Here is a 26,872-nt window from a genome sequence, read left to right as displayed (position 1 = left end):
TAGTGGGATGAATGATTACTGCTTATGTATACTTGATAAAAAATAGAATCTGTGTTCATTGGATATTGAAATGGAATTTAGATATAGCATTTAACAAATTGCAACATTAGTTTGAGTTCTTGCTGACGATAAAAATGAGAGAAAACTCCAAGTAGTGATGTATAAGCATGCTACTGCAGTTATCATAAATTTGAAAATTGTACATAGTTTGTGTATGAATCAATCTCAGGAATTCAGGATGTTGTAAACTGTATATGAATGCAGAGTAAACATTTTAAGAAAAGTTGAAATAGAAATTGTCTGGTAATCTTGAAAATATACATGTATATATGTTTGTTTAATGAATAAATGTATACTATTTGAGAAATTAAATAAGAAGGGTGGAGGGGCAGAAGCCAGATTCAGATTTTTGTGTGAAGAATGACTACATAAATGTTTAGGAGTTGAGGAAATGGGAGAAGTATTTTCAAGATGAATTGTTACATACTGAATATCTTTTACTCATTTATTGAACAAATATTTATAGAGCACCTACAATGTGCCAGAAGCTGTTTGAGATACTACTATAGAAATTCTTAATTTTAATATTTATCTAGATTACTTCCAATATCTTGACCACTAAGTTACTTTACATCCTTTCCTTAGACCCTTAGACCTCTGCCCAATTTCAGCTACTCACTCTCATTGTTATACCCCTGACTTTGTCATTCCATATATTTGTATGCCTCCCATAATCTCATTTTCAGTCACTCTTTTGTTGTTCACCACTTCCTCCTTTTTTCACCCTAGTTCACTGCCTCTACTGCCCTAACTCTAAAAATCCTTTGCCCCACTGAAACTTTTAATCTATTGTTCCTACCCTCTTTTAATGATCCCTCACTTTCTTCATGTTTTTATCTTCCTTCCTTACGAAGCTGAAGTTTCTTGATCAATCATAATAATCACTCCTTTGTATACACCCCTCTTCTTTGCCTCAATTTGACTTCAACTTACTTGTGTGGCAAAATGCTAATTCTGATTAAATTCAATTCTCATTAATGGGTGATTCTCATTATGATTAATGATTAATTAATGATTAATTCTGATTAATGGGTGATTCTGATTAATGGGTGATTCTGATTAAATTCAATTCCTCATTAATCTGTGCCCATCTGGTGGCACTTGGATGAATATACAACCATGCTGACCAGTCTCATGTGAAATGTGTAATCCCTAATTTCAAGTAACCTTTTAATGTTCTGGCTAATCATATTATACTTCTCTAGTCCATTTTATATTTTATGTAAAAGTGGGTTTTCCTAGGTGACGATTTATTTGTTCTCTTCCCTCAAATCTTCAACTTTTCTCTCATTCCTCATTCTCAGATGAGACCTTAATTCCTACTTCACAGAGAAAACTAAATCAGAAGAGAACAATCTCCAGCCAAATCGTTTATTACTGTGGTTGATGTGAACATTCTCTTAACAAAGGCCAATCCATCCAGTAGTGCCAAGATTCCATCCCCTCTTACTGTTCAAAGATGTTGTTTCCACTATTTGCCAACTCTAGCATCAATTTTTTTTCTTTACTGGATTATTGTCATTGATTTACAAATGTGCTATTAGTTTCACATGAAAGAAAGTATGCTGTTTTCTGCCCCCTTCAGCTCTATCCATGTTTCTTGGTTCACCTTTATAGCAAAACAAGTTGTTTATACTTTTTCTCCGAACTTTCTCTTCCTCTTCCTTAGAGCTCACTTACATTTTCTCTTGCCCTCAACATTCCTCTCTTCTCAGGGTTGCCAGTGAACCTCCATGTTTACAAATTCAAGGTCACTTTATAGTCCTTCTCTCACTAGACTTATTGCATATGACATGCTTACTTTCACCTATTTAAAATACCTGACTTTAAAATATCTGACCTATTGAAAATATCTGACTTTGAGGACACCATACTCTCTTGATTTACTTCTGTGTCATTGGTTGTTTGCTTTTAGTTTGTTTTTCTTGTTCATCTCCTCTTTCTCACCCTAAATGCTGGAATACTCAGGCCTTAGTCCTTGGACCTCTTCTCTGTTCTGGTTTTCTTTTTCCATGCTTAGCTGTCTTGCCCAACTTCATGGCTTTAAATACTCTGCTTTAAAACTCTATATACTGCAATAGCCTTAGATTCATGTCTAATCAGATCATCCTTTCTGAACTCTAAGCCTTCATATCTACTTGCCTCCTTAACTTCAGGTAGATGTTGAATAAGCATCACCCTAAAATGCTATTTTTTTTTTTTTTGAGATGAAGTCTTGCTCTGTCTGGCTGGAGTGCAATGACACAATCTTGGCTCACTGCAACCTCCTCCTCCTGGGTTGAAGCAATTCTCCTGCCTCAGTCTCCCAAGCTGCTGGGATTACAAGTGTGTGCCACCACACCCAGCTAATTTTTGTGTTTTTAGTAGAGACAGGGTTTCGCCGTGTTTGCGAGACTGCTCTCAAACTCCTGACCTCAGGTGATCTGCCCTCCTCGGCCTCACAAATTGCTGGGATTACAGGTGTGAGCCATCGTGCCCAGCCAAAAAACATGTCTTTAAATGAATTCCCACTCTCTCCACTAAAGAAACCTATTCCTCCTGAGCATTCCTCAACTGAGTCAATGACACCTCCATTCACTCATCTGTACAGCCAAATACCTCAATACTATCTTGGACTTTTGTCTCTTTTGCACGTCTCATATTTGGTCTGTCAGCGAATTATTTGGCTCTACCTTCAAATTCCACATGGAAGAGAACCACTTCTCATGATCCTCACTACCACCACCTGGTCCGTGCCACCATCTTCTCTTGTTGCATCATTGCAATGCCTATTTACTGTCTTCCTGATTCTATTGCTTCCCTCCAGGCAATGCTCAAGAAAGCAGCCAGAGAAGATGTGAAAAATGTGAGGTCATGTCATGTCATGTCTTGCCTGAAACTCTCCATTTGTTTCCCATCTTAGATTAAAAGCCAATGTTTTAAATAAGGACTGACAGGGTCTGCCCACCTCTCCCATTACTTCTCTGATCTCATCTATGATAATTCTCTCCATCTTTCATTCTGCTCCAGCCACACTCATCTCCTTGCTATTCCTCAGGCATGCCACATCTGCTCTTGCCACAGTACCTTTGCAAATGCTTCTCATTCTTTTTGGAGTGTTCTTTTCCAAGATACCCACACTGTTATTACCTTGCCTCTGCCAGGTCTTTATATAAATGTAACATTTTCACTGAAGTCTTCAAACATTGTAGCTCATATTCGAAAAACTTCCCTGCTTTAACATTTAAAATAGTATTTGGAACTTAATATCTAGCATCCCATGTTTTTGTGTTTATTTTTATTATCTGTCTCCTCCAATAGAGTAAATGTATGCTTCACGAGAGCACAGATTTTTTTTCTTTCTTTTTTTGAGGCAGAGTCTCACTCTGTCACCCAGGCTGAAGTGCAGTGGTACAATCTTGGCTTACTGCAACCTCCACCTCTTGGGTTCAAGCGATTCTCGAGCCTCAGCCTCCTGAGTAGCTGGGATATTATAGGCATACAACACCATGCCCAGCTAATTTTTCTATTTTTAGTAGAGATTGGGTTTCACCATATTGGTCAGGCTGGTGTCAAATTCCTGACTTCAAGTGATCCACCTGCCTTGGCCTCCCAAGTTGCTGGGATTACAGGTGTGAGCCACCGCTCCCAGCTAAAAGCACAGATTTTTGAAAGTTTTATTCATTGCTGTAAAATTATTACAAACTAAATATTTGTAAAAATTTATGTTAAGTTTATGAATCTGGGAATAGATTGGAACTCCACAACAAATAGAAAAGATACAAATCACTGCTCATGACATTCTAGTTAGGGAAGAAAGAGGAGACACAAACAAGTAAAATATGTAGACTGTTCAATATTGACAAATTTTTTGATGGAGAAGCAGTGTTCATTTTTTACAATGGGGACCTTTTAAACACTTCTATAAATAGTAAGGAGGCAGCAAAGACAGAGACAGATTGAAGTGGTGAAATTAAAGAGGGATAATCAATTAAGCTATGAACATCTTACAGGGTTGGGATAGATCTTGGTGAAAAAGCTAACTTTGAAAAGGAACAGGAACATCTCACTGATCAAGGAGAAAAGGAAAAAGTATAAATAAGGGAAGAAAAACTTGGAAAGCCTCCTTTTTTTTTTTCTGATGAAATACATCTCTCACTTGTATTTTCATACCTAAGAGTTTCACAATGTTAGGATTGTCAAATTCTGCCATGAGGGCTGCCTCCCTCTGAAAGTCCGCTTGCATATCTGCCGAGGCTTCTTCTTTGAGCATCTTTACCGCCACCATAGTGAAAGGTTCATGGGGAAGTAAGCCTGGTGCCCTGAGAGATACATTTATTGAGAAAGAAGCCAAAGATCATGGACATCATACACACCCCTATTATAGCCACCCAAAGTTATACATGTGTAAAAGGCTGGTTGAGGCTCATGCAGCCTTTCCCAGAGCCACAGAATCAAAGAAAGACAACATACTTAAAACTCCTTGATGTCAGCTAATAAAAATCACTGGTATTGTTTTTAACAATTTCAAACAATGAAGTTTGAAAAGATGCATTATTTAAAAATTACAAGAATTCTAAAGTGTACACACCGAATGGGATTATCATTGCCATCCTTAACCTTTTAATCTTTGTCCAGAATCTAAATTTCCTGAAGGAGGAAGCATGACTTACTCATCTTTATACCCACCATTGAGCCTCAAGTGGTGCCTTGCAAATTTTGGTTTCCAATACATATTTGTGTGAGATTTTCATTATTCATGTAACCTATACACTGGGGCCACCATGAGTAGAGATTGAGTTGTGTCTTGCCCTAGAACACCAGGCCAAAGTGACAGTTGGAGATTAAAACCATTCATATTCTCTGGCCCAGCTGTGTGTCTGTGGAGTCACATCCATGCAGCAGAGAGGGTATTTTATTCCAATTCACACAAAGGTGATAAATAGGCTAATATTGGCCCTAAACCATACTCCTTTCTTGAGCTCATTGTTTTGCAAATTTTTGCCTTTTAATTCCTTTTCTGGTTTGTCATTTTATGAACATCTACTTTATATCTATACATTATATTGTAAGGAGTTATTATTTAAAACCATGTAAGAAATTATGATTAAAATATATGATAAATTCTTTTCTGAAAAGGAAATCTGACTGAACTATATTACTAATTTCTTATAATTTGAAAACTGTAGAAATCAAGATACATTTAGATCTCTTATAAATATATGTATCAAGCTAATAATAGTTTGGTAGCTTTTCAGACATAACATATTTCCATGGAGGTTTTTTCCATAGGTAACTTTACCTTGCTTGAAACACCCTTCCAAATGCTCCCTCTCCGATGTCTCTCACGTATTCAATGTTATTCCTTGGATACTCCAGACTGAGCAATTTAGGGTTCAAAAGGAGTGGCATCCTCTGGTACATGGGGTTGGGATGAAGTCTATCTAGCAAGAGCTCAGAAGGCAGTGTGGTGAGGGTTACTGCTGCTGATTCTCTGTGGCAAGACAGGAAAGATCAGGAATGAGTTCAGGAGCAGGTAAGACCTTTGTATTTAGAGTCTAAGAAATATGGCATTTAAGAGTAATGAAAACAAATTATACTAGGGCAGCCAAAGATCCTTCAGTTTGAGAGCAGTAAAATATTTTGTTTGGTCTAGAGTCAAAAGGCACATTTTCTCAAAAATGTTTAGCTGTACAAGCCAGTAGTGGCAATGGGTCTGAGAGGGAAGACAAGGACAGGAATAGCTATTTTCCTTCAAATTATTGTTTAGATTTTACCTGTTGTGAAATAGTAACCTTAGGGCATTTGATTCTATGCCAAAAAGTCATTGACATTTTTAAGGATTATGATGGGGATGCTTAATTTTAAAGCAGGGCTATGGATGTATTAAGAGAGTTGCAGTGTCATATATATTCCCCACACCATACCAACTCCATATTCAACATGAGGTTTTAAAATACTACTACACATGCTTAGCTGAAACTAGAACCTCACCTTTTCTTATTTTTCCATTGTTTTCTTCTTCGGCAGCAATAGAGAGTAGTTATGGTAAGAAGCACAAATATTGCAAAGCTGGACATGATGGAGATTATTACAGTCATGGAGTACGTAGGTGAGACAGAGAAGGAAGAAGAGGAAGAGGAAGGCAAATCTGGAATGTCCACACTTGGCTTTGAGGATGTCATTGGTGGGAATGCTGTAAGTAAACAATAATTATTTCATTCATTTTCAAACCTTTAAGAAGCATTTTTTTTGTATTCAAGCAATCAGTAAAATAAATTTCATGTTAAGAATATATTTATGTATCAGGCTCTCCCTGGTTATATATCTATAAAGTCCAGTAAGGTCTAGTTGTAAGTAAATCCTGCTTATAGAATAATATAATTTAAAAGATGAGACTCAGAGAGAGGAAATAGTTTTCGTTTTGTTTTGTTTTTCCTGAGATAAATGCAGATCTTGGGCTAGTGACATTAGTACTGAATCATAATATCTATGATTTGACATAAATCATGGAAATTATTACATAGAATATTTTCATGTAATGACACTTGACATCAGGATTGTCTAGAGCTGAACTTTTATACACATTTATGGTCAGTTTACAAACAGAATAAAAATCATGAAAGATGAGAAATGAAACTATTAGGACACAAATGAGAAGTTAATTTGTCTAAAAACTGAACTCCTGTAGAACTTCAGTTGAAAAGGCCAATGTGATATGTATACAAGTAAAATCAGCATTACTGTTGAAAACCAAAATATGACATACTCATGCCACTATTTGTAGAGTACAAAGTCCGTTGTATATGTATTATAACAACATTGTTAATTACGTTTTAAATCCTCTTAACAGATTGAGTAAAGACAAAAACAGAGATACAGAATATTTTAAAACAATCAACAACAAGGTTTTAATAGCCAAGAAAAAACTTTGTACTCAAAAACAGAGAATAAACCTTCTTTTTGAATATTTGTGGAATACTGACAGACGTGATTTTGTGTCAGGCCACAAAGATAAATCTCAATAAATTTTAAAAGCAGAAATTATGCATATCTACTTATTGGCCAAAGTACAATTAATAATAGATTAAATAAAATCAAATGGGACACTTTCAAAAAGAAAAAAAATCAATGACTTTTTGATAAAAAGTCAAAAAAACCATAGTTACATTTAGATAAAAGCCTCTTAATTAGTGTGTATTGTATTTAGCCAAAGTTGTGCTAAAAAATAAAGTCATAGTGTTATCTCCTTCCATTAGATAAAAAAGAATGAAAGTGAATGAAATGAACATTTAACTCAAGACTTTGGATAGAAAACAATAACAGAAAACAAAGATAATAGGTAATAAAGTAACAGCCATACACAAGCAGAAATTAATAAGTTTAGAATATGCATAACACAAATGATAAAATTAAAAGACCAGTAGTTGGTTTTATAAATATTCATAAAGTAGTCTAATCAATGGAATTTTAATTAAAAAGATAGGAAAGGTACAAAGAGAAAATTAGAGATGATAAAGAAGTTATAACAGATTCAAAGTTAACAAAAATAAAATAATATGTAATTACATTTTTTACACCTTAAGGAAAATGATAGGAACATATTAATAATCAAATCTGAAGAATTAGAAAATATAAATATTGCCATAGGCAGGAAGCTAGTTTTTCAAGTGATCACATTATAAAATACATTCTTTTATTCTTGAAAGAGATAAAATTTCTATATTTTGTAAAATGTTCCAGTAAGAGAAAAATCCTTCAAATTACTTTAGAAATTATTATAATACTAACATCACAACCTGGCAATGTTAGCACAGAAGAGAAGTGCGTACATAGATTATACAGCATAGGTTTAGAGGATCCTAAATGAAATATTAGCAACTTGACTATATAATTGTCAGAGCATAACGACTTAGTATAAGGGAATATATTAATATAACACATCACAAGGTCAAAAGTAAACCTTTATTGCAGTAGATGCCTAAAGACATTTGAAATAGGACACTTGCAAAATTGGAGGTTACAAGAGATGCCCATGTATGACTTCTTAGTCTGGAAGTGGGACCAGTGATTACGCCCTGAGTACCAGTGGCTAAGCAAGTGATTTTGAAGCCTGCAGAGCACAAGCCTGGTCACCATTGTGACTGAGGCAGGTACCTGGAACTGGAAGACATCAGTAAAACATCTGTGCAAGGCCAGTGATAGCATGCCTCATCCAGCACCACAGGAGTAGTGGACTGAACAGACTGCCCAGGTTCCTCTCTGACTGACTTGAAAGCTAGTCTGACTCTCTTTGGACTGAATCATCCCAAGTTTTCTTAATCTAAGATGGATAGAGAGGGGGGCTTAAATTGGAGAGCTTTGCTTTCTGCTAATAATAAAGCTGAAAAATTATTAAAACATAGGGAGAAATAACTATTTTTGTATTTGGAGTTTACAGAGCAGCACACACCATATATAACAGACGAGGGAATATAATATAATTAGTAAAGTTGGTAGTATAATTTCATTGGTAAATATAAGGCTAATTTTTCTAAAAAGAATCAGAAAGTGGAATGTAATGGCATGTTAAAAGAAAAATCTATGATGATTTAGTGAGGTTTCTTTTTAAAATGCAAAAAGTGACAGAGTTGGAATAATAATTCTGCTTTGTAGATTTAAATATTTCCTTCAAGATAGTTTTGTTTTGTTATTCCTTGATGACTGCTTCTGATTTGATCCGATCTTCCCTTGAGCTACATCAATGATCTCTTTGGATCTAAATGATCACTTTTGATCTCCATTCTTTTTCCTTTTTATCCTTTTTCTTCTCTCACCAATTTTCTCTCTTTATTCTTTTACTCTGAACACTATGGGAGTTTATGCACTCATTCATCCATATGTAAATGCATTCACTAAATCAATATTGATTATTAGGTATCAAGAATACTGTGGTAAAAATGACAAGTCTTTGCTTGTCACAAGAAACAAGTGAGTAAATGGAGAATTAACAAAATATAAGAAGCATTGTAAGAGTAGTAAGAACACGATGCTGATGAGTGTTCAGGGCTGGCACTAACTCAGGTTTAGACATACCGGGGAGGTTTTCTAGAGTGAGTAACTGTAAACATAAATGGTGAGTAGCCAGTAACCAATTGAAGGTTGTGAAGATCTTAGTCTTTATGTCTTTCCCCCAAATTCATATGTGTAAATGAATAAGGTAGAGTCCTGATAAATGGGATTAATGCCCTTATAAAAAGAGGTCCAAGAAAGCTCTCTTATCCCTCTGCCATGTGAGGACACAGAGAGAAGACAGCTATGTCTTGAGGAATGGGCCCTCATTCAAGAGTTCTTTACCCAGCTAACACATTTTTCAATTACCCAAGTAAAAGAAAACAATTTGATAATATACAAAGCTTCAGGGATTCTGTTTCTCAAGATGCTTTCCCTTCTGAGGAAATACATGAGGAGACTCTTAAGAACAATCGAATCAGAAAGTGACTTCAAGATAAATATAAATGGACTGTGATGGGTGGGTCTTGTCTAATTCGCTGGAGGAGACTCAGCATTGAGAATCACTCTGCAAAGAGAAACCTACGAGTACTAGGGGAGGTAAGGAAGAAGATCTGAGCATTCTGAGGATCTCACTGGAGATTCTGACAGTCCCATAGGTTGGGGAGAAATGAGGAACACATAGAGCACAGCAATGTGTAGAAAGAATTGGTGTCTGACTTTCACTTAGCAGTGGAGAAAACAAACAGCAAGTAAAGAAAAGGAAAAAGAAGAAGCAAAAAAGTAAAGTGAGTAGCAAATGCACAGTTAAGATAGTAGGGACAAAATCGAGTACATCAGTTGGTACATTAAATATGAAGAGGCTAAATCTTCCTATTAATAGAATATGGCTGTTAGATTGGAGTAAACCCAGGTATATGTTGTTTATATGAAAAAAAAATAAAAGAGGGACAAAGAGGTTCTAGGTTAATGTAAATACATGGAAAGAATTACCATTATTGATACTAGAAATTTAAAGCTAAAAGCACTAAAACAAGACACGAGTGACATTTTACATTGGTAAAAGGCTTTGTATAAGAAGAAAGTGTCTTGGATCACTATGCCTCTTAGACCATAGTAACTAAACATATGAAGTGCAAATTATAAATGCTAGAAAAATCTAATAAAAATAATTCTGAATTGGATTGATCTAGTAGAAATTTAATTAGAAAATCAACTAAATCAGTAAACTCATATGTGAGTTTAGAAGGGCTAAAATTTTATGAGATTATTAGAAGGGCTATTAATTTCATGAGATTAGACAGCTAGCATGAATTTATGCTAATAAAAGAACAAGACCTTATCACAGAAAATATGGTTGCATTGAAATTCTGATCAGCTCATATTCTGTGCATTGTGTTCAATTCTGGGTATTCTCAAGCTTATGTGCACCCAGTAAAGAGTAAACATGGAGGTGAGGATTTTGGAAGTCAGTTGCAAAAGAAAAAGTTGAAAATTGGAGATATTTAATGTGAAGCAGAGAAGCTTACAGAGATTGAGTATTTATCTCCAAATATTTAAGGACTGTCATATAGAATATAAATAAATAAAAGAAGTAGAGTGAAGGTAAGCTGTTGAAAGTTCTAGAGAACCGGAATTGGTTCTACATAGCTAAATTGTTTAATAACTAATATATTCTACAAAGGAATTAAGAAATAAATTGAGGAGGAAAAAGGGAATGTTTCTGTCAGAGATGCTCTGGAAAACATTCTTTCATTGTGGGAGAGTTCGGATTAAATAACCTTTAAATTTACTTTTAACTCCAATTTTCTATGAACTTGTAACTTTAATATCACCACAAAAATTACCCAAACTTCATTTCAAATTATGAAATCATGAGTTTTACATACATGCACACGCACACACAGGGAGACATTTTATGATTTCATTTGTGGGCAAAATGGTAGCTGATCATTATGGAAAAATGGTCTGGGACACAAAGCATGTATTCATTTAAATGTCAACAAAAAGTCTAATCATCAAGTTGCCTGGGTGATTTAAAATTGTGAACAATGAAATTGTTATCAATAGGACCTTCTTAAGAATAATCAATTATAACAATTGTGAAAAGGTAGTGGTATTTATTCAAAAATGAATCAGTTAAACAATCAGTTAAGCTTTATTACACATGAGGTCTTGGAATTAAAACTTTAGTGATAGCAGAAAGGCATTAGGTATAATATGTAGGAAATTAGGCCCTGAGGACAGAGCCACAATCAGATAGATTTGAGTTCAATAGCTGGCTCTTCACCTTACTATATGGGTAAAATTCATCTCTCTTTCTCATGTTGAGTTGTCTATAAAATGGAAGACATTCATAGTGCTTAATTTCATAGGGCTATTGGGAGTATTGAGAGACATAATGGATATATCACACTAATCAGTTTGGATTTGGGTACATTCATTGGGTCCTTCATTCTCCATATATATGTAAGAAAGAGCAAAGATGGAGGAAAAAAGAGAATTCAAGAGAATAGCAAATCATTATTGCAATGATTAAGACAGATAACGTTTTCTCCACAGCACCTCTGAAATAGAAGACAGATTCACTGCTGAGTGTTTATGTAGAAAGTATGTGAAGTCTCATGGAAGAGAGGAATAGGGTAATCCTTGCTTAGCAGACAAATAATGTAAATAGCACAAAGGCATTGCCTGCTCAAAAAGATGTTTCACTTCAGCCAGAGAAATTAAAAAAAAAAAACCAAAAAAACAAAAAACTACTGAATTTCTAGTCCCTGTGTTCAAGGAAGAAGAAAATAACACAAAGATAAACAAATGCTTAACAGCTCTTTCGTGACCTCTCCAAATGAGCTGGTGATTTTCTTTAGAATTTACTCAGAAATCAAGACATTCTTTAAGAAATATTTGAGGGCTTTACATATTCCTGTAAAATATGGGAAACTGCCTAATAAGGATGTTTTCTTTGTTCAACTACTGACCTGCTAAAGCCAACTCTTTTAATAATAATTTCTTTTAAATCAGGGAGTGTACTTTCAGACATTCCCTACCCTATTTTCAGTTTAAATGATCAGTTTATGACATTAGGAGCTCATTTCTAACATGTATCAAAGATTTCATAAAGCTTTTGTTAAAGACTAGAAAATTTATTATTGTAGCTATTTTGTGCCACTCAAAGTTCCTTTATAATTAGTGTGAAAGGCAGAAATATGGATACTTTTTAATGTATTGTTCCTGTCTAATTTAAGATGAATGGTCTGCTCCTTCCACACAGTAAACCTTCAATGAATGTTTGAATGGATGAGTGAGTAAACAATTGATGGATAACAAAGAGCACAGTCATCAATTAAAACTCCAATCAAAGTAAATTTTGGTTGCTCATATGACAAAGAATTGAAATTCTTTTTTATTCCTTTGATTTGGAAATAACAATTTGACAGGATACCAGAATAATAGATTTTTAAGATTTCCTAACACTTCTTGGTTAATAACCTGGCATGATTCAACTGGGACCAGTAGTGGTCTTTCTTTTAATACTTCAAGTGTTGGTCCTTTAAACAAGCTGATAAAATCAAGTCCTGGCACCTAGCCACGTACACAGGGGATTAGGCCTGGAATAGATATTACAGGAAGTGTGATTTAAGCCTTAGAACACTGAGACCACAGGAAGTTAATTGACATGAAAACCTTTTCTAATTTCATCCTGAGGATTTCTGTGTACTGACAGGTTAAAGCACTATCTGATTCAAGTTAGTTTGTAGGACATTCAAGTAACCTTCTTGAATTCTTTCCTAGAGATTTTTGTGATGATCTTTTTTAAAGCCATTTGATTTGATCCTATAAGCTTTATACTAGAAATCAACTGTCTTAAAAAATACCTAACTTCCAAAAGAGGGATCTGTTGTCACAAACAAAGATCACAAATTGGCTCAATGAAGAAATAAATATTGGTTTCATCTATAAATAATTAGATTATACCAAATCACAATACAAAATCAAAAGGTGACATTTTAAATTTGGCTGACTTTACAGACACACAAGAAATAAAACAGGCTGACAACTTTAAAGTGGGAGATAGTATTTGTATGATTCACTAAATATGGTACTTTCTATGGTCGAATAAAAAGCCATAAACTGAGATCTTCCATGATCTTCCCTCATGAGTATGGTGGATGAATATGGTGAGAAGAAACCTTTGAGAGGGGCTGTACTCTGTTCGGGGCATCAGGAAATATGAGTGTAAACACACATGCATGAATCCAATTACATACACATACGGTTTCAAGGGCACAAACACAATTACTTACTTTTTAGGTTTTCTTTGTTATAATCTGAAGGGGAAAGGATAAAAATTTGTTTTAGGTGAGCATACAGATATCTCACATTTTATGTGAGAGACTGCTAAGAAATGCAAGTTCTCTTTCAGCTTTTTAATACACAACTGGAAAACATTCTTTGCATTCGATTATGAAAGAATTGGATCTTTGAAATTAAACCAGCTGTTAGGGATAACAACATAGTTCCTTACAAACGATGTTCATTAAAGCAACATGAAGCAATTCAGTTTTGTTTTGTGAAATCAGCATTTTCAAACATGTGTCTTATTTTTAGCATGCTTTCTTGGCTAAGAAAAAGCACTTCATTCCTTTATTTCACTCTTCTGACAAAATCTGAGATGTTTCTTAGCCGTTTTTCTGCACATTCCAGAAAATGTTACAAGCTCTCGTAAGATTCCCTATGAAAGAATCTAAAAGGTCAAGCAGTAGTTAAAAGTGTTGTTGCACTTATTTTAGAGCAAATGAAATAAATTCTTATGCAAACCTGTGCAATTAGGATAGCATTAGAATTCCACTAGTAGGTATCTAAGGAAGGCAGAACTCAAAAAAAAAAAAAAAAAAAAAAAAATAGAAATGCCCCTAGAAATACTAGAAGCTGTAAGTTCGCATCTTAGTTTCTTCAAAATAGTAAATTTCTCTTAACCTCCAAGGTCTTGGGAGAACTCTTTGTTACCTAGATGTGGCAGCCTGGCACAGGCCATGGGATCCCAGTGCATGCTGGGGAGCTTGCTGCAGTCTGGCACAGACAGCAAATGCATCTCAGATCTGTAGAGTCCTCTGTGGGTCTTCTCTTCCATTGCCAGCCATTCTTTTGCACAGAAGAGCTCCTTTACTGCCAAGCAGTATTCTCTAAAATATTTTATGGAGAACAAAACTTGATGAATCATAACATGTTAAAGCAAATTTGTGGCAGATCCTAAATTCTGTGTTTTAAAGACATCATCATTGTACATTGTCTGTTCTTGAAAAAGCATTATGAAAGCATTTACTTTTTTACTGTAAATAATACAAGACTTTATGAAATCAAGTGTACTGGCCAGTGAGATGAAATCCTAATCTCATTTTGTTGTCAAACACAATGCCAGACTGGGGAGAAAAATGTCAAATTTAAAACATATTAGATTGGGAATCTCTGATACTTCTTTCCCCAACTTCATATTCAAATAACACAGGTAGATAAATAAGGTATACAGAGTTTAAAAAACACACCTGCTGAAAGTCAGGATCATTGTCAATCAGTTTCCAGCTGGAAGATTTTTCTATAATCTTGGGGCTAATGGGTAGGGTTTAAGTCTGTGGCTCTGTGTGCTTTGTCCTCTGAAACAGAACAGCATCACCTCCCTGGCAGTTTATAGGAGGGCATGTGGGTCCTTACCCAGCCCTTACTTTGACACACAGAATCTTGTTCCATTGCTATGCATGCTTCTATCTGAGAAAGCCCAAGTTAATATCTGTTTGAATATGAAGCTGTTATATTCATCTACATGTTGTATTATGAGTAAAGGGGCTGAAGAAACACTAGTTGGATGACTTGGAATTTTGTGGATTAGTATTTCTTTAAGCCTGATAAAAATAGGACAGACTGCATAGGAGAAACCTGATTAATTTCAAATGAAGGTATTTGGGGTTAACAATAAGACAAAATTAAAGATAATTAACTAAATTAAACATAGTAATAGCAGATGTCCTTTATTCAGTATCTGAAGGATTGAGAGAGGAACTTGTTAGTTTGTGTATACATACATCAATGGTGTCTTTTTCGTACTTATTCCCACACTCCTGCTTTCCTAACTTGCCAATATGCGCTAATTGAGCATGCGTAGAATAAAAGGCTATGCATATGAACATGATGAGATGCAAAGATATTCTTATATGGGGATAACAATGGGATTTATAATTCTTGGTTTGTGTGAGGGAGAAGGGGATATAATGGACTTTCAAGACTTCTCATAAGGTAAAGGACCTGAGGAGAGTTGCTTAGCTTGGTTCCACCCCTGGGTTGTATAAGCACATTTTTTTTTTTTTTTGGCATGCAGACAGCGTAAATTGTGCAAAAATCAATATGGGACATATGAAAAAAATTCCATACTTTACATTATGCAGAAGAAGCAAATACCTGGGAATTTTAAAAATCTAAATAGAATAACACATTAATGAATGGCTTTTGATTTGCTTTTTTGTTCTCATTGCCATACACTAAAGCATGCCCTCTATAGCAGAGTTTTTCACAAGAAAAAAACAAATCAGGATGAACTATAGACTGAAAAGTAGGATAATTTGAACATGGAAGTATTACAGAAAATAAAAACCACAAAAAATAAAACCAACACTTACAATCTTCACTGAAAATAGAAAACAAATGGGACTACAAGAAATAAACAAATTTGAACTAAATATTCAATTGAATGCAGAAAGAAAGGACCTAAATGAATGCAAGAAAGGCTAAACAGATGAAAGTAATGTGTGAAATAACTGATAAGGTAGAGCAAGTAAGAAATCCAAAGTCAAAGAATAGTGTTTCTCAGCAAGAGAAGCAGATCACATAAATAATAGAAAATCAAAAATGTGGCATAGGAAATCATTTTTAAGATTAAAAGGACATAATGTTTAGAGCGTATTATCCATTATTTTTTATATTATTTATATTACATGAAAGAAAACAATGAAAATAAATCTATCACCAAATGAATTTTATAAATATTGTGAATCACAAAGATTAGAGAAATAATCTTTCTACCATCTGGAGAGAGGAAAACATTCCTTACAAGGGAACAAAAGTGGGGATTGCTTTCTGCTTCCTCTTCATTACAACATGGCCAGAAAATAATGGTCAGAGTCCATAGTGTTTGAGGAGAACTAACACAAGAACTGAGACTTGTGTTAACACAGACTTAAATCCCAGTCAAAAACACATATGTAAGATAACACAAATTTTTTTACATGTAAAAATCACCTACTCTAGCTAAATGAGAGATGAGTAGAGATGAATGAACAATAAGTGAATTAAAATTAGGAATTTAAGAAAAAGATTTTATTTGAAATCAATGACAATGAGTATTAATGATAAGTAACACAGTAAGCTCCTCCAAGTATCTACTTATATATGATTATGAAATCCGATGTAAAAACTAAGAATAATGGTCCAAAAATTGAACATATGCAAATATAATTGAACAATAAAAATATGGTTTATAATTTCAGATAAAGTTTCAAAGAACAAGTTTGGAGGATTCAAAACGATTATGCCAACTTAATTAGGTCTACCCTGAATACCTTGTTTTTAAAGTTACAACTTTCTCCCCTCCCTTTGGTATTCCTGGTCTTCCTTACCCTATCACTCCTTTTTCCTTTTTCCATGACATTTAACATCTTCTAAATTTATATATGTCATTTAATTATTATGTTCATTAATATATCTCAAATACCCAGTGTAGTACTTGGAGCCTAGAAGGAGATCAATAAATATTTGCTGGGCACGTACAATTCCATGTCATTCATGAAAAGAGTCACTCATCGCTGAATGATTGTTTATATCAGGCTGATGTAAAAGTAGTTGCGGTTCTTGCCATTACGTTTAATGGAAAAAAAACTCCACAATTACTTTTGCAGCAACCTAATAATTAGAAAGCCATGAGTGATAGCATGCTTTTAAAAATCTCACAAGCCAGTAGAAGTAGAAAATAAAATGGCTGACAACTTCTGAACTACTTTGACAAATAAAGGCAAACAGAGACTTTTTCAAAAGATAAAACAAAAAATGAAGATCAAACTTACCAATTATCAGCACTTAATTCAATTTTAGTTTAATATTTATTGGTGCAAAATACAAGAGAGCAGAAAAGACTGAACATAAATATATGAATTTTGTATGTTAATGGAAGAGACTAAATCTTTATAAATGCTAATTTATTATATATCAGATAAAATAAAATATTAAAATGTAAAACTTTTTAGATTATATTTTCTTCAATGGGAATAAGATGTTTAGTGATGAGGATTTTAAAAAATAAAACATTTTTTCAATAAAATAATTTAAATATTTAAATAACAATGGGAATTAGAAAAGTTTTAAACATAATACTGCAAATGACTTACAGTTTTAGGAAATAATGAACTAAATCATTCTATTATAAAGACACATGCACACGTATGTTCATTGTGGCACTGTTTACAATAGCAAAGACTTGGAACCAACCCAAAGGCTCATCAAGGATAGAGTGGATAAAGAAAATGTGGCACATATACACTATGGATACTATGCAGTCATAATAAAGAATGAGTTCATGTCCTTTGTAGGGACATGGGTGAATCTGGAAACTATCATTCTCAGCAAACTGACACAAGAACAGAAAACCAAATACAACATGTTCTCACTCATAAGTGGGTATTGACCAATGAGAACACATGGCCACAGGGAGGGGAACATCTCACACTGGGGTCTGTTGGGAGGTTGGGGGCTAGGAGAGGGATAGCAGGGGCTGGGAAGATTGGGGAGGGATAACATTAGGAGAAATACCTAATGTAGGTGATGGGAGTTGGAGGCAGCCAACCACCACGGCATGGTACACCTATGTAACAATCCTGCAAGATCTGCACATGTACCCCAGAACTTAAGAGTACAATTTAAAAAAAAGAGATTTATCATAATTTATAGACCATATTGTTTCTATCAGAGGAAGCATAGACTATCAATCAAAAATCAAATAGAATACTATAAAGCAGTTGATGCATATAAATATAATAAAATGAAATGGCTTTATTATGTAGCAGTAACAACTTGTTACATAAAATGGAAAAAAATACCCACTTGTTGGCAAGGATCAATGATTTAGGACTGATGAGACTTGATTCCTCTCAATAATTAGGATATATAATACCAAACAAAATTGGAATAAACTACAAATTGCAGGAATATATTATTTGGATGATCCGTTGTGTCTAGAGCTGGTATCTGACTTTTTTGTTGTTGTTGGCAGTCATCTTGAGTGGCCTACCATTTCTATACTAACTTTTCTTTTGATACTGCAGTTGTTCAGATGAATTGCTTCATAATTCTTAGGTAGCATGAGGGGGAGCATGCCCCTACCTACTCCTTCACCTATTTGTATCTCAACCACTCAAATGTGGCAATGAAAAGGAACAAATCACTGTTACATGTGGCAGTATGGATGAATATCAAAAACATTATGTTGAACAAAAGAAGTCAGACACAGAGCAGTATATATTGTACAATTTTATGAGTATGAGATTCAGGAACAAGCAAAACTAGTTATATACTATGGTCAGAGAAATCAGAACAGGGATGCCATTAGAGATAATGGGAATTGGTTAGAAATGCGTGTAAGAGAACTTTATGGGTGATGAAAACATTCTATGTCTTGATTGGGGTAGTGGTTACACAGTTGTATTTTTGTCAAACTCTGAACCATATGCTTAAAAGGGGTACGGTTTCTTGCATATAAATTATACTCCTACCAAGTATCTCAAAAAAGAATGCATTTTTAAAAATCTGATTCATATGATCCAAAAAATTACATAGTTCAACTCTAATGTATGAAAATTCTAAAGAAATTAATAGTAGTTTTATTAAAATAGGAACAAGAGAATTAATTGCATCCCTATGTTTTATGGGCATTTCTAGCCTCCTGTAATAACTATATTATAATTGATACTCTTGCAACAATAACAATGACTATAAAACACACCTAGTCATAAACTTAATAAAAAAAGGAATATGTTACTAGCAGGCATAAAATAAGATCCGTATAAAAGGAATGGCATACCGTACGCCTGAATGAATACTCACTAATGTAAATACAATTATTTGCCTTAAATTAATTGTATAAACTTAGCATCATTCTGATGAAATTCCATTCACTGGCAAAATGTTTCTAAATTTCATATTTAAAAATTATTATATAGTAAGTTTTACAATATAATTATATAACATGTTATATAATTTTATAGCTTATAACATATTTTTATAGTTATATAATTATAACATATAATTATTTTTAAATATGAAATTTAGAGGCATTTTGCTAACGGCCGCATGTAATAATTAAAAATAATTATATAAGTAAACACATTTTTAAAAGATGATAAACTGTGAACTTCATAGCACAAAATTTCGAAATTAATTATGAAGACTCAATAATTAAATCCAAAGTCTCTAGTGCAAAAATAGACAAACCATCAATGAAATAGAATTCAGAGTACAGAAATATAGATAGAAGTAAATATAAACACGTATCTCAGTAGTGACCAACTCTTTGGGTTTTAGCAATGAAAGAACTGTGTTCCAAGAAAGTCCTCCATCCCAGGCAAATGAGAATGGTTGGTTACCTTACCCACCCTTTCTCTACAAATACAAGTGATTCAAAGATTTTTTTGCTATTTAGCAAAATTCAAATATGCTTCATCATTTCCATTGCAATGAAAATAACATTGATAAAAGAAAGCTCAATAATCATTCATTATTATGAATTCATTATACTTTCATTATTATGAATACGTCAATAATGTATGCTGTAGGTAATTATTAATTGCATTATATAAAACGTAATTTCTGATGTATGTCACTAGTTTTTCTGAATCTGTGCCATTTAAGGCAAATCTTAAGTATTATTAGATAAGGTGCATTTTTAGATGAGATTTTAGTTGGATGCAGTGGCAAAGCTTATGAAAGTATAGCATGCTGAGAAGAGTTTGACATAAAATAAATGCAAACCGTGAAGCTTGTGATGGCAGAACCTGATTTCATATGATTACCATGCAATGATGACTCAGCTATTTAATAACAACCTAGTGTATAGAATACAATATTGTAAAAAGTTCACTTGAGGCATGATAATTAGTGTTATGATAAATGCATTATTATTATTATTATTATTATTATTTGAAACAGTCTCTGTCACCCAGGCTGGAGTACAGTGGTATGATCTTGGCTCACTGCAGATAAATGCATTATTTTAAATCAAAAGAACGAGGATGAAAAATTTCATTTGTGGTAATGGGACAACTGGCTAACTTGATAGAATAAATCAGAGTCAACTATTCCCAAATTGAAATCATAAGAAAAAACTTTATAACAAGATTAGGACAAACTTTATAACAAGATTAAATGACAAAGGCAGAAACTATAAACAAAGAGACTGATTGACTTCACTACAAAAATAAAAAATATTCACAAATTGTGCCTTCCAGAACAGCCTGTTATACATAAATATAATATGACATTAGAGATTTTCTTCTAAATAAGTAATCTGGTGATGGCGTTTTAGGGGGCTGGGTGGGTAGGAATGAGATAAGATTGACCCTGAGCTGAAAATTGTTAAAGCTGGGTGATTGGTATCTTGGCATTAGTCATACTATAATCTCTACTTTGTATATATATATGAAAATGTCCATAATTAAAAAATAAAAACAGGCCAGGTGTGGTAGCTCACGCCTGTAATCCAAGCACTTTGGAAGCCAAGGCAGGCAGATCACCTAAGGTTGGGAGTTCAAGACCACCTGACCAACATGGTGAAACCCCGTCTTAAAAATAAATAAATAAAAACCAAAGTTCACTTTGCATTGGGAAAAATAATTTATAGAATGTGTAATAAGCACATGGGTAAGTGATCATAATCTTACAATTTTATTAAAAAGAATAAGCAATCTAGTGGCAAAATGGGTAAAGGCTATAAATAGAAAAAAAATTTTTTAATACCTAAAATTGTCAAGTATACTTTTTTATTTTCTGCTTAGTGTTTTTTTGGTACATTCTATTTTTTTTTATACAATTGAGTCTTGTGGGTTTTGTAATTAGAAAACCACAATGGCTGTCACACATACACAGAAAATTTTCTAATCTAATTATTATTCATCTCAAGCATCTGTCCATGGTGTTGAGCTGATTTGCCTGAGTGTCACTGTGTAAGTATGATAACTATTCCAGTGGCCACCACAAATTACGTAGGAAGTACTAAAGGAAGAGCTGATAGACTCTACTGTCACTTTATTTTGCTTGTTACATTTTTGTTTATTATACATGTGTTACTTTCTAGCAAAAGGATTTTCATTTTTGAGCAGTATATCAAATGACCAATTTTGGAGAATCTTATAAAGAAGCTCAAGAAAGAAAAATCTAAAGAAGTGACAATTAACAGAGGCACTATTTTTTTCGAATAACTGCAAGGACAGTTGAAATAGCATTAGTATTTCTTAAATTCTGTTAAAACAAATTTTACTGCCTCTCACTCATTCTTCCCATTTTTTTTTGCAATAACTTTACTTTTTTTCTCCTTCTCTTTCCCCTTCTTATTCCCTCAATGCTGAAGTCCCTAGAGATTTTTAGATGACATGCCTGATCACAATACAACCATCTTAGGTGAATAAACAAATTATATTACTCTTACAGTGTAATAAGCCCTCAAACTTTGCAGTAAATTGAGGACTACATGACTCCAAGCCCTCAAACTTTGCAGTAAATTGAGGACTACATAACTCTAATTTAATGACCATACTGTAATTATTATATACTAAATAGAGAGTGTCCTAAAATTATTGCAATATTTAAATAGTTTCTGGTTTTATCAAACTGGAAGTGGAAATGTGCTGTGCTGATAATTTTCATGGTTTTCTTCCCATAGAAAATTTAGGAATAACAATGTCTATCTAGTTTCTGACATATTCTGTGGGTGTGATTTATCCTTTAATCCTCTCAACTCTACTGGGCAGATGAGGAAACTGAAGTTTAGCCAAGACCATACACATCAAGGAAGCAGAACTAACAGTATTTAGACTTTGTTCTATTTGATTCAAAAACTAGATTGGTTCTTTTCTTTTCTACATTAGAAGTAATTAAAGATGAAGATAATTCTACAGAACATGAATTTACCAATTTCAGTAGTTTAAAAGTATGAAAGTTTTAAAAAAATATCTATTTATAATCTAATTCCCTTCTATACCCACCCAAATGAGGCAACAGCATCAGAAATTAGAATTTTGGATGGACTGTACTTTAAAATAACATTTTGAAATGCTTGTCATGATCTCATTTATTGACAAATACGTGACACACAGTCTTTATTTTCTCTATCTTGGCTTACTCATGGACCTCATTAGAAGTCCATGCTAGTTTAAGATTTCTCCTTTCATTTGATAGATATCAGGGATATTTATGGATATAGTAATATGAACAATGACAAGAGTAAGGGAATATACCTTTTATGACATCTTCTAGAGGTTCTAAGTACTTGTATTTTAGATTATCTTCAGTGATTTACGTGTTAGAAATTTTGTCTGATTAATTACCTCCTATTTGTTTTCTTGTTTGTTTGTTTGAGACCAAGTCTCACTCTGTCGCCCAGGCTGAGTACAGTGGTGTGATCTCAGCTCGCTGCAACCTTCACCTCCCTGGTTCAAATGATTCTCCTGCCTCAGCCTCCTGAGTAGCTGGGATTACAGACATGCACCACCACACCCGGCTATTTTTGGTATTTTTAATAGAGACAGGGTTTCACCACATTGGCCAGGTTGGTGTTGAACCCCTGACCTCAAGTGATCCACCCATCTCAGCCTCTCAAAGGGCTGGGATTGCAAGCATGAGCCACTGTGCCCAGCCATCACCTCCAGTTTTGGATGGAAACACACTTTTTCTTTTACTGTTGGACATTACAATTTCTTTCAAAACCTCCTTCTGTTGTGCAGATAGAAAAATGGAATTTTTCCTTTGACTGATTTTTGAGATTTTACCTGCAAATGGGAGTAGGAGTAGGCACTACTCCAGGACTGCACTCCTGGAAGATGTGGTTACACAATAAAGCCTCAGCAGCTGGCCGGCAGAGTGGGCTCACTACTTTCAGTTCATTCCAGGCAGCATGGACCAGTAGCTCTTGGGCCTCCTCAGGGTCCGCATAAGAGGTGTTGAGAAAAACAAGAGCATCTTTTGCCAGGACTGCATTACATACCTCCCCTCTGTACTGGGCGCAGTAGCCTTTGTTATCTTTCTGTGGTTTACTGAAAGAAGAAATGAACAACACTTCTAATCACATGCTATTTCTTGGCATTCATTCTGGTTTTCCTTTCTTTCTTTTCTTTTTTTTTTTTTTGGTTTCCACATCTGTGTCACAGAAATAGGAGAAAATTGTACTAGCAAATTGGTTGACATGCTCCATTTGAATATTGTCTTCATTTCCAGCTGCAATTATATCATCTCTAGCTACTCCACAGGGCTATTGAGAAGGCAAAACATGACAATAGTTGTAAAAAGCTTTGGAAACTCTCAAGGACTGAATAGATTTGGGTATTTGTATTATTTTACATTATAAATAGAATCCGACTACTCTTAGTTAAGACACATTACAGACTTCTTGCCAATAAGCTAATATAAGCAAAGATGCATCTAGAAGATATTTCATCATCATGGTTAACAAATAATTGAGCATAATAATAATTGCTATCAACTAAAAAGTTTGCAGCTTTAGGAATATAGTTTATTTACATGTTAGGATAGTTTACCTTGATTTTTTTTTACAACATATACATCTTTGCAACACCTTCCATACTCAGATTTTCTCACTCACACATCTTTCTAGAATTCCATTAAAGAAAAAGAAAGTCATGTAGGGAGGAGAAAGCAGAAATACGGCTTCTAGAGGCGCCAAGTAGCACCTTCAGCTTTGCTGTTTTCTCATCACACGTCTCATCACGTAGAAAGTCAACTGGTCAGCCAGTGCCTCAATGATCTATTCTGTAGAGTGAGGTAAATGATTACTCCGAACTCTGATGATTGTGTGTTAATGGGCAATAATATTAGGGAGAAACCTGTAAATGCTATAGTGCTAGCACAAACATAGGATTAAAAACTTACCTGCTATAATAACTGAAGACAATCAGGAGAATGGAACATGCTGCTGGTACTCTCTTCACACATCTACTTGTTCCCTTAATGGAATGCTGGGAACTATAACAACTCATATGCTCACCTGACAAACATTGAGTTGAGTACTTACTATGTGTAGGCACTGTGATGACCTCAATATATTCTTATGGCTTCCATCAGATCTTCCACAGTGTTAGTAATGACAGAAAACTCTTAAGTTGTATTCTCATTTAGATTTGTACAACTATTGGATTTAACTTAGTTTCTTTTTTCTTATCCCTGCCCATATCTTTGCAAATAGTCACTATTCTCAATGACTCCATCTGAGTGTGCCATCCATTTCCTGGCAGGACCAGGACTGATACAAAGATGAATTGAAAGCATTTTCCTACCTTTTTTCTTGGCTTGCTTTCTTTCTTTCTTTCTTTCTTTCTTTCTTTCTTTCTTTCTTTCTTTCTTTCTTTCTTTCTTTAATATACTTTAAGTTATAGGGTACATGTGCAGAATGTGCAGTTTTGTTACATCATTCTCAGCAAAGTAACACAAGAACAGAAAACCAAACACTGCATGTTCTCACTCATAAGTGGGAGTTGACCGATGAGAACACAGGGAGGGGAACATCACACACCCGGGTCTATGGCAGCGGGTGGCGGCTAGGGGAAGGAGAGCATTAGGAGAAATACTTAATGTAGATGACAGGTTGATTGCATGCAGCAAACCATCATGACATGGATTTAGCTTTTCATTGTCTTTATATAAAGAATTTAAAGAAATTAGAATTTGTAGCAAATTTTAAAATTGTTACATGACCCCATTTGAATTTGAAAAATTGATATTATAATTACCATCACTGGCTGGTCTTTAAATCAAATTCATTAGAATGAGATATAATACATTCAGGTAAAACAATAAACTTCCAAAAACACAGCTATACTTTAATGTTTTATAATATAGTCTTCCTTTAATCCATACTAGCCTTTTACTAAGTAGCCAACATGATTTTTACTGTATCACTTTGTTGGGGATATTTAAAATGAAGGCCTTGAATAAGAAAGCACAAAACTCCATTAAAACTTTCTTAAGCTAAAGGTAAGAGAACACCCAGAGAAAATTAGAAACAAGATGTTGTTGGGGCTCAGAATACAGTACCCCAAAGTGAAGGCCTAATAAGCAGCCTCAGAAACAGTCTCTCTGACCTTCTTCTGCCGTCCTGTCTCTCCTCTCTTTCTCCCCTAAGGCAATCCTTCCACACTAGAATCCCTCTTTTCCAAGACAGATCATAGACACCAGAACTCTCAAGGCCAGCCATGAAACCTAAACATTTGCTCTACCCACCCCAGCTTTTCTGTGTAACACTTGGCCATAAAGAAATTCAGACCCTCATTCCAGAGAAAGCCTACCTCTAACCTGGGAGGAGGGGGTGTTGCATAGAGAGGATAAGAAAAATCTGAACAGGCAGGACAGGCTAGTTTCCCCATTCAGTCTATTAGCATTAGATCATCCCCTTTGTGTCTAATCATATTTCTACACAGCTCTTCATATTTCATTGAACCTGCATAAAAATGGATTGCTTCCCCTGTATCTTCGGGTCTTCATTCTGAAGGGTCCCATATTATATAAAACTATGATCAAATAAATTTGTTATGCCCTTCTCTTGTTAACCTATCTTTGTTAAACAGGTGTCAGCCATGACTCTTAGGATGCGAAGGAAAGGAATTAACACCCGCCCAGCTCCTACACTGTGCTTTTAGAAACTAGATAATAAGTAGCAACCAGAAATATCTCAAATTGGCTTACAAAACGGCCTCATGTGTTGATGTAGTATCTCGGCATAAAGGCAGGGATGAATGAGAGCATGTGTGACCCTTTACACTTAACAGAAAAAACTCCACCATGTAAAAGTTAAATATTTCCCAGAGTCTCTGAGCTGAGAATTATTCATGCAGGTTTTGCTGTCATGTGTTAAATAGTCAATGATGCTGTTCTTCATTTTCCATGAGTATTTTTAAAAATACACATTTATGATGTTTAATTATATATCAAAACACATTTTTTTGAAAATTGGAAACTAAGAAAAGGTACACAAAAGAAAAATTAATGAAAGTAGCCTCAGAGATAAGGATTACTAACAATCAACTAACAGTGAACCCCTCTGTCTGAATTTCTGCTGCTGCTTTTAATAACAGCCCTGAAAAATCTTTGGAACAACCTCAGAATGACTTAATAGTAATGAATTCTCATTAGTTTTACAACATTAATTATATAATGCAAAAAACAAAACAAAAGAAAAAAAAGACAATGGTTTTGAACAGAAATGAGAAGATCTTGGTTTTAGTTTTATTTTTTTCTTCCTATCAGCCTGATGACCACTAGCCTATAAAAACCCTTTATGTGCTGGAAAAAAAAATACACATACAAAGTATATGATTATTATTAGTTTTCTACATTTCATTTCCATGATTTTCCTGTTATGATTAAGGACTTGGCTTTGGTAGTATTTTCGGTGCTTGGATTAGCTTTAAAAGGTAAGGCACACACAAGACCATCTCTCTCTCTCTCTCTCTCTATGTATGTATGTATGTATGTATCTGCCTATCTATATTTATATAGATCTGAATCTGTTTATCTATCAACTACC

At 34.3% G+C, this 26,872-nt stretch overlaps 1 protein-coding gene across 3 annotated transcripts in view; it reads right to left on the bottom strand.

The window, feature by feature from the left end:
* MUSK (muscle associated receptor tyrosine kinase) overlaps window positions 1–26,872 on the bottom strand; it is a 127,117-nt gene that overhangs the window by 7,843 nt on the left and 92,402 nt on the right. For 2 of the 3 annotated variants that reach the window (XM_074395163.1, XM_074395164.1), the window contains 4 exons: window positions 14,038–14,213; window positions 6,034–6,235; window positions 5,342–5,533; window positions 4,213–4,361 (listed from right to left, as the gene is read on the bottom strand). In XM_074395163.1, the coding sequence (XP_074251264.1) occupies window positions 4,213–4,361; window positions 5,342–5,533; window positions 6,034–6,235; window positions 14,038–14,213 (719 nt within the window). Of the gene's footprint in view, window positions 1–4,212; window positions 4,362–5,341; window positions 5,534–6,033; window positions 6,236–13,334; window positions 13,359–14,037; window positions 14,214–23,105; window positions 23,370–26,872 lie in introns of all 3 variants that reach the window. The other variant, XM_003925236.3, reaches the window with a different exon arrangement.

Source organism: Saimiri boliviensis, chromosome 2, assembly GCF_048565385.1.
Source record: "Saimiri boliviensis isolate mSaiBol1 chromosome 2, mSaiBol1.pri, whole genome shotgun sequence".
NCBI classification, from domain to species: Eukaryota; Metazoa; Chordata; class Mammalia; order Primates; family Cebidae; genus Saimiri; species Saimiri boliviensis.
Note: the sequence above shows the minus strand (reverse complement) of the source record. Positions and strands in the feature narration are given on the sequence as shown.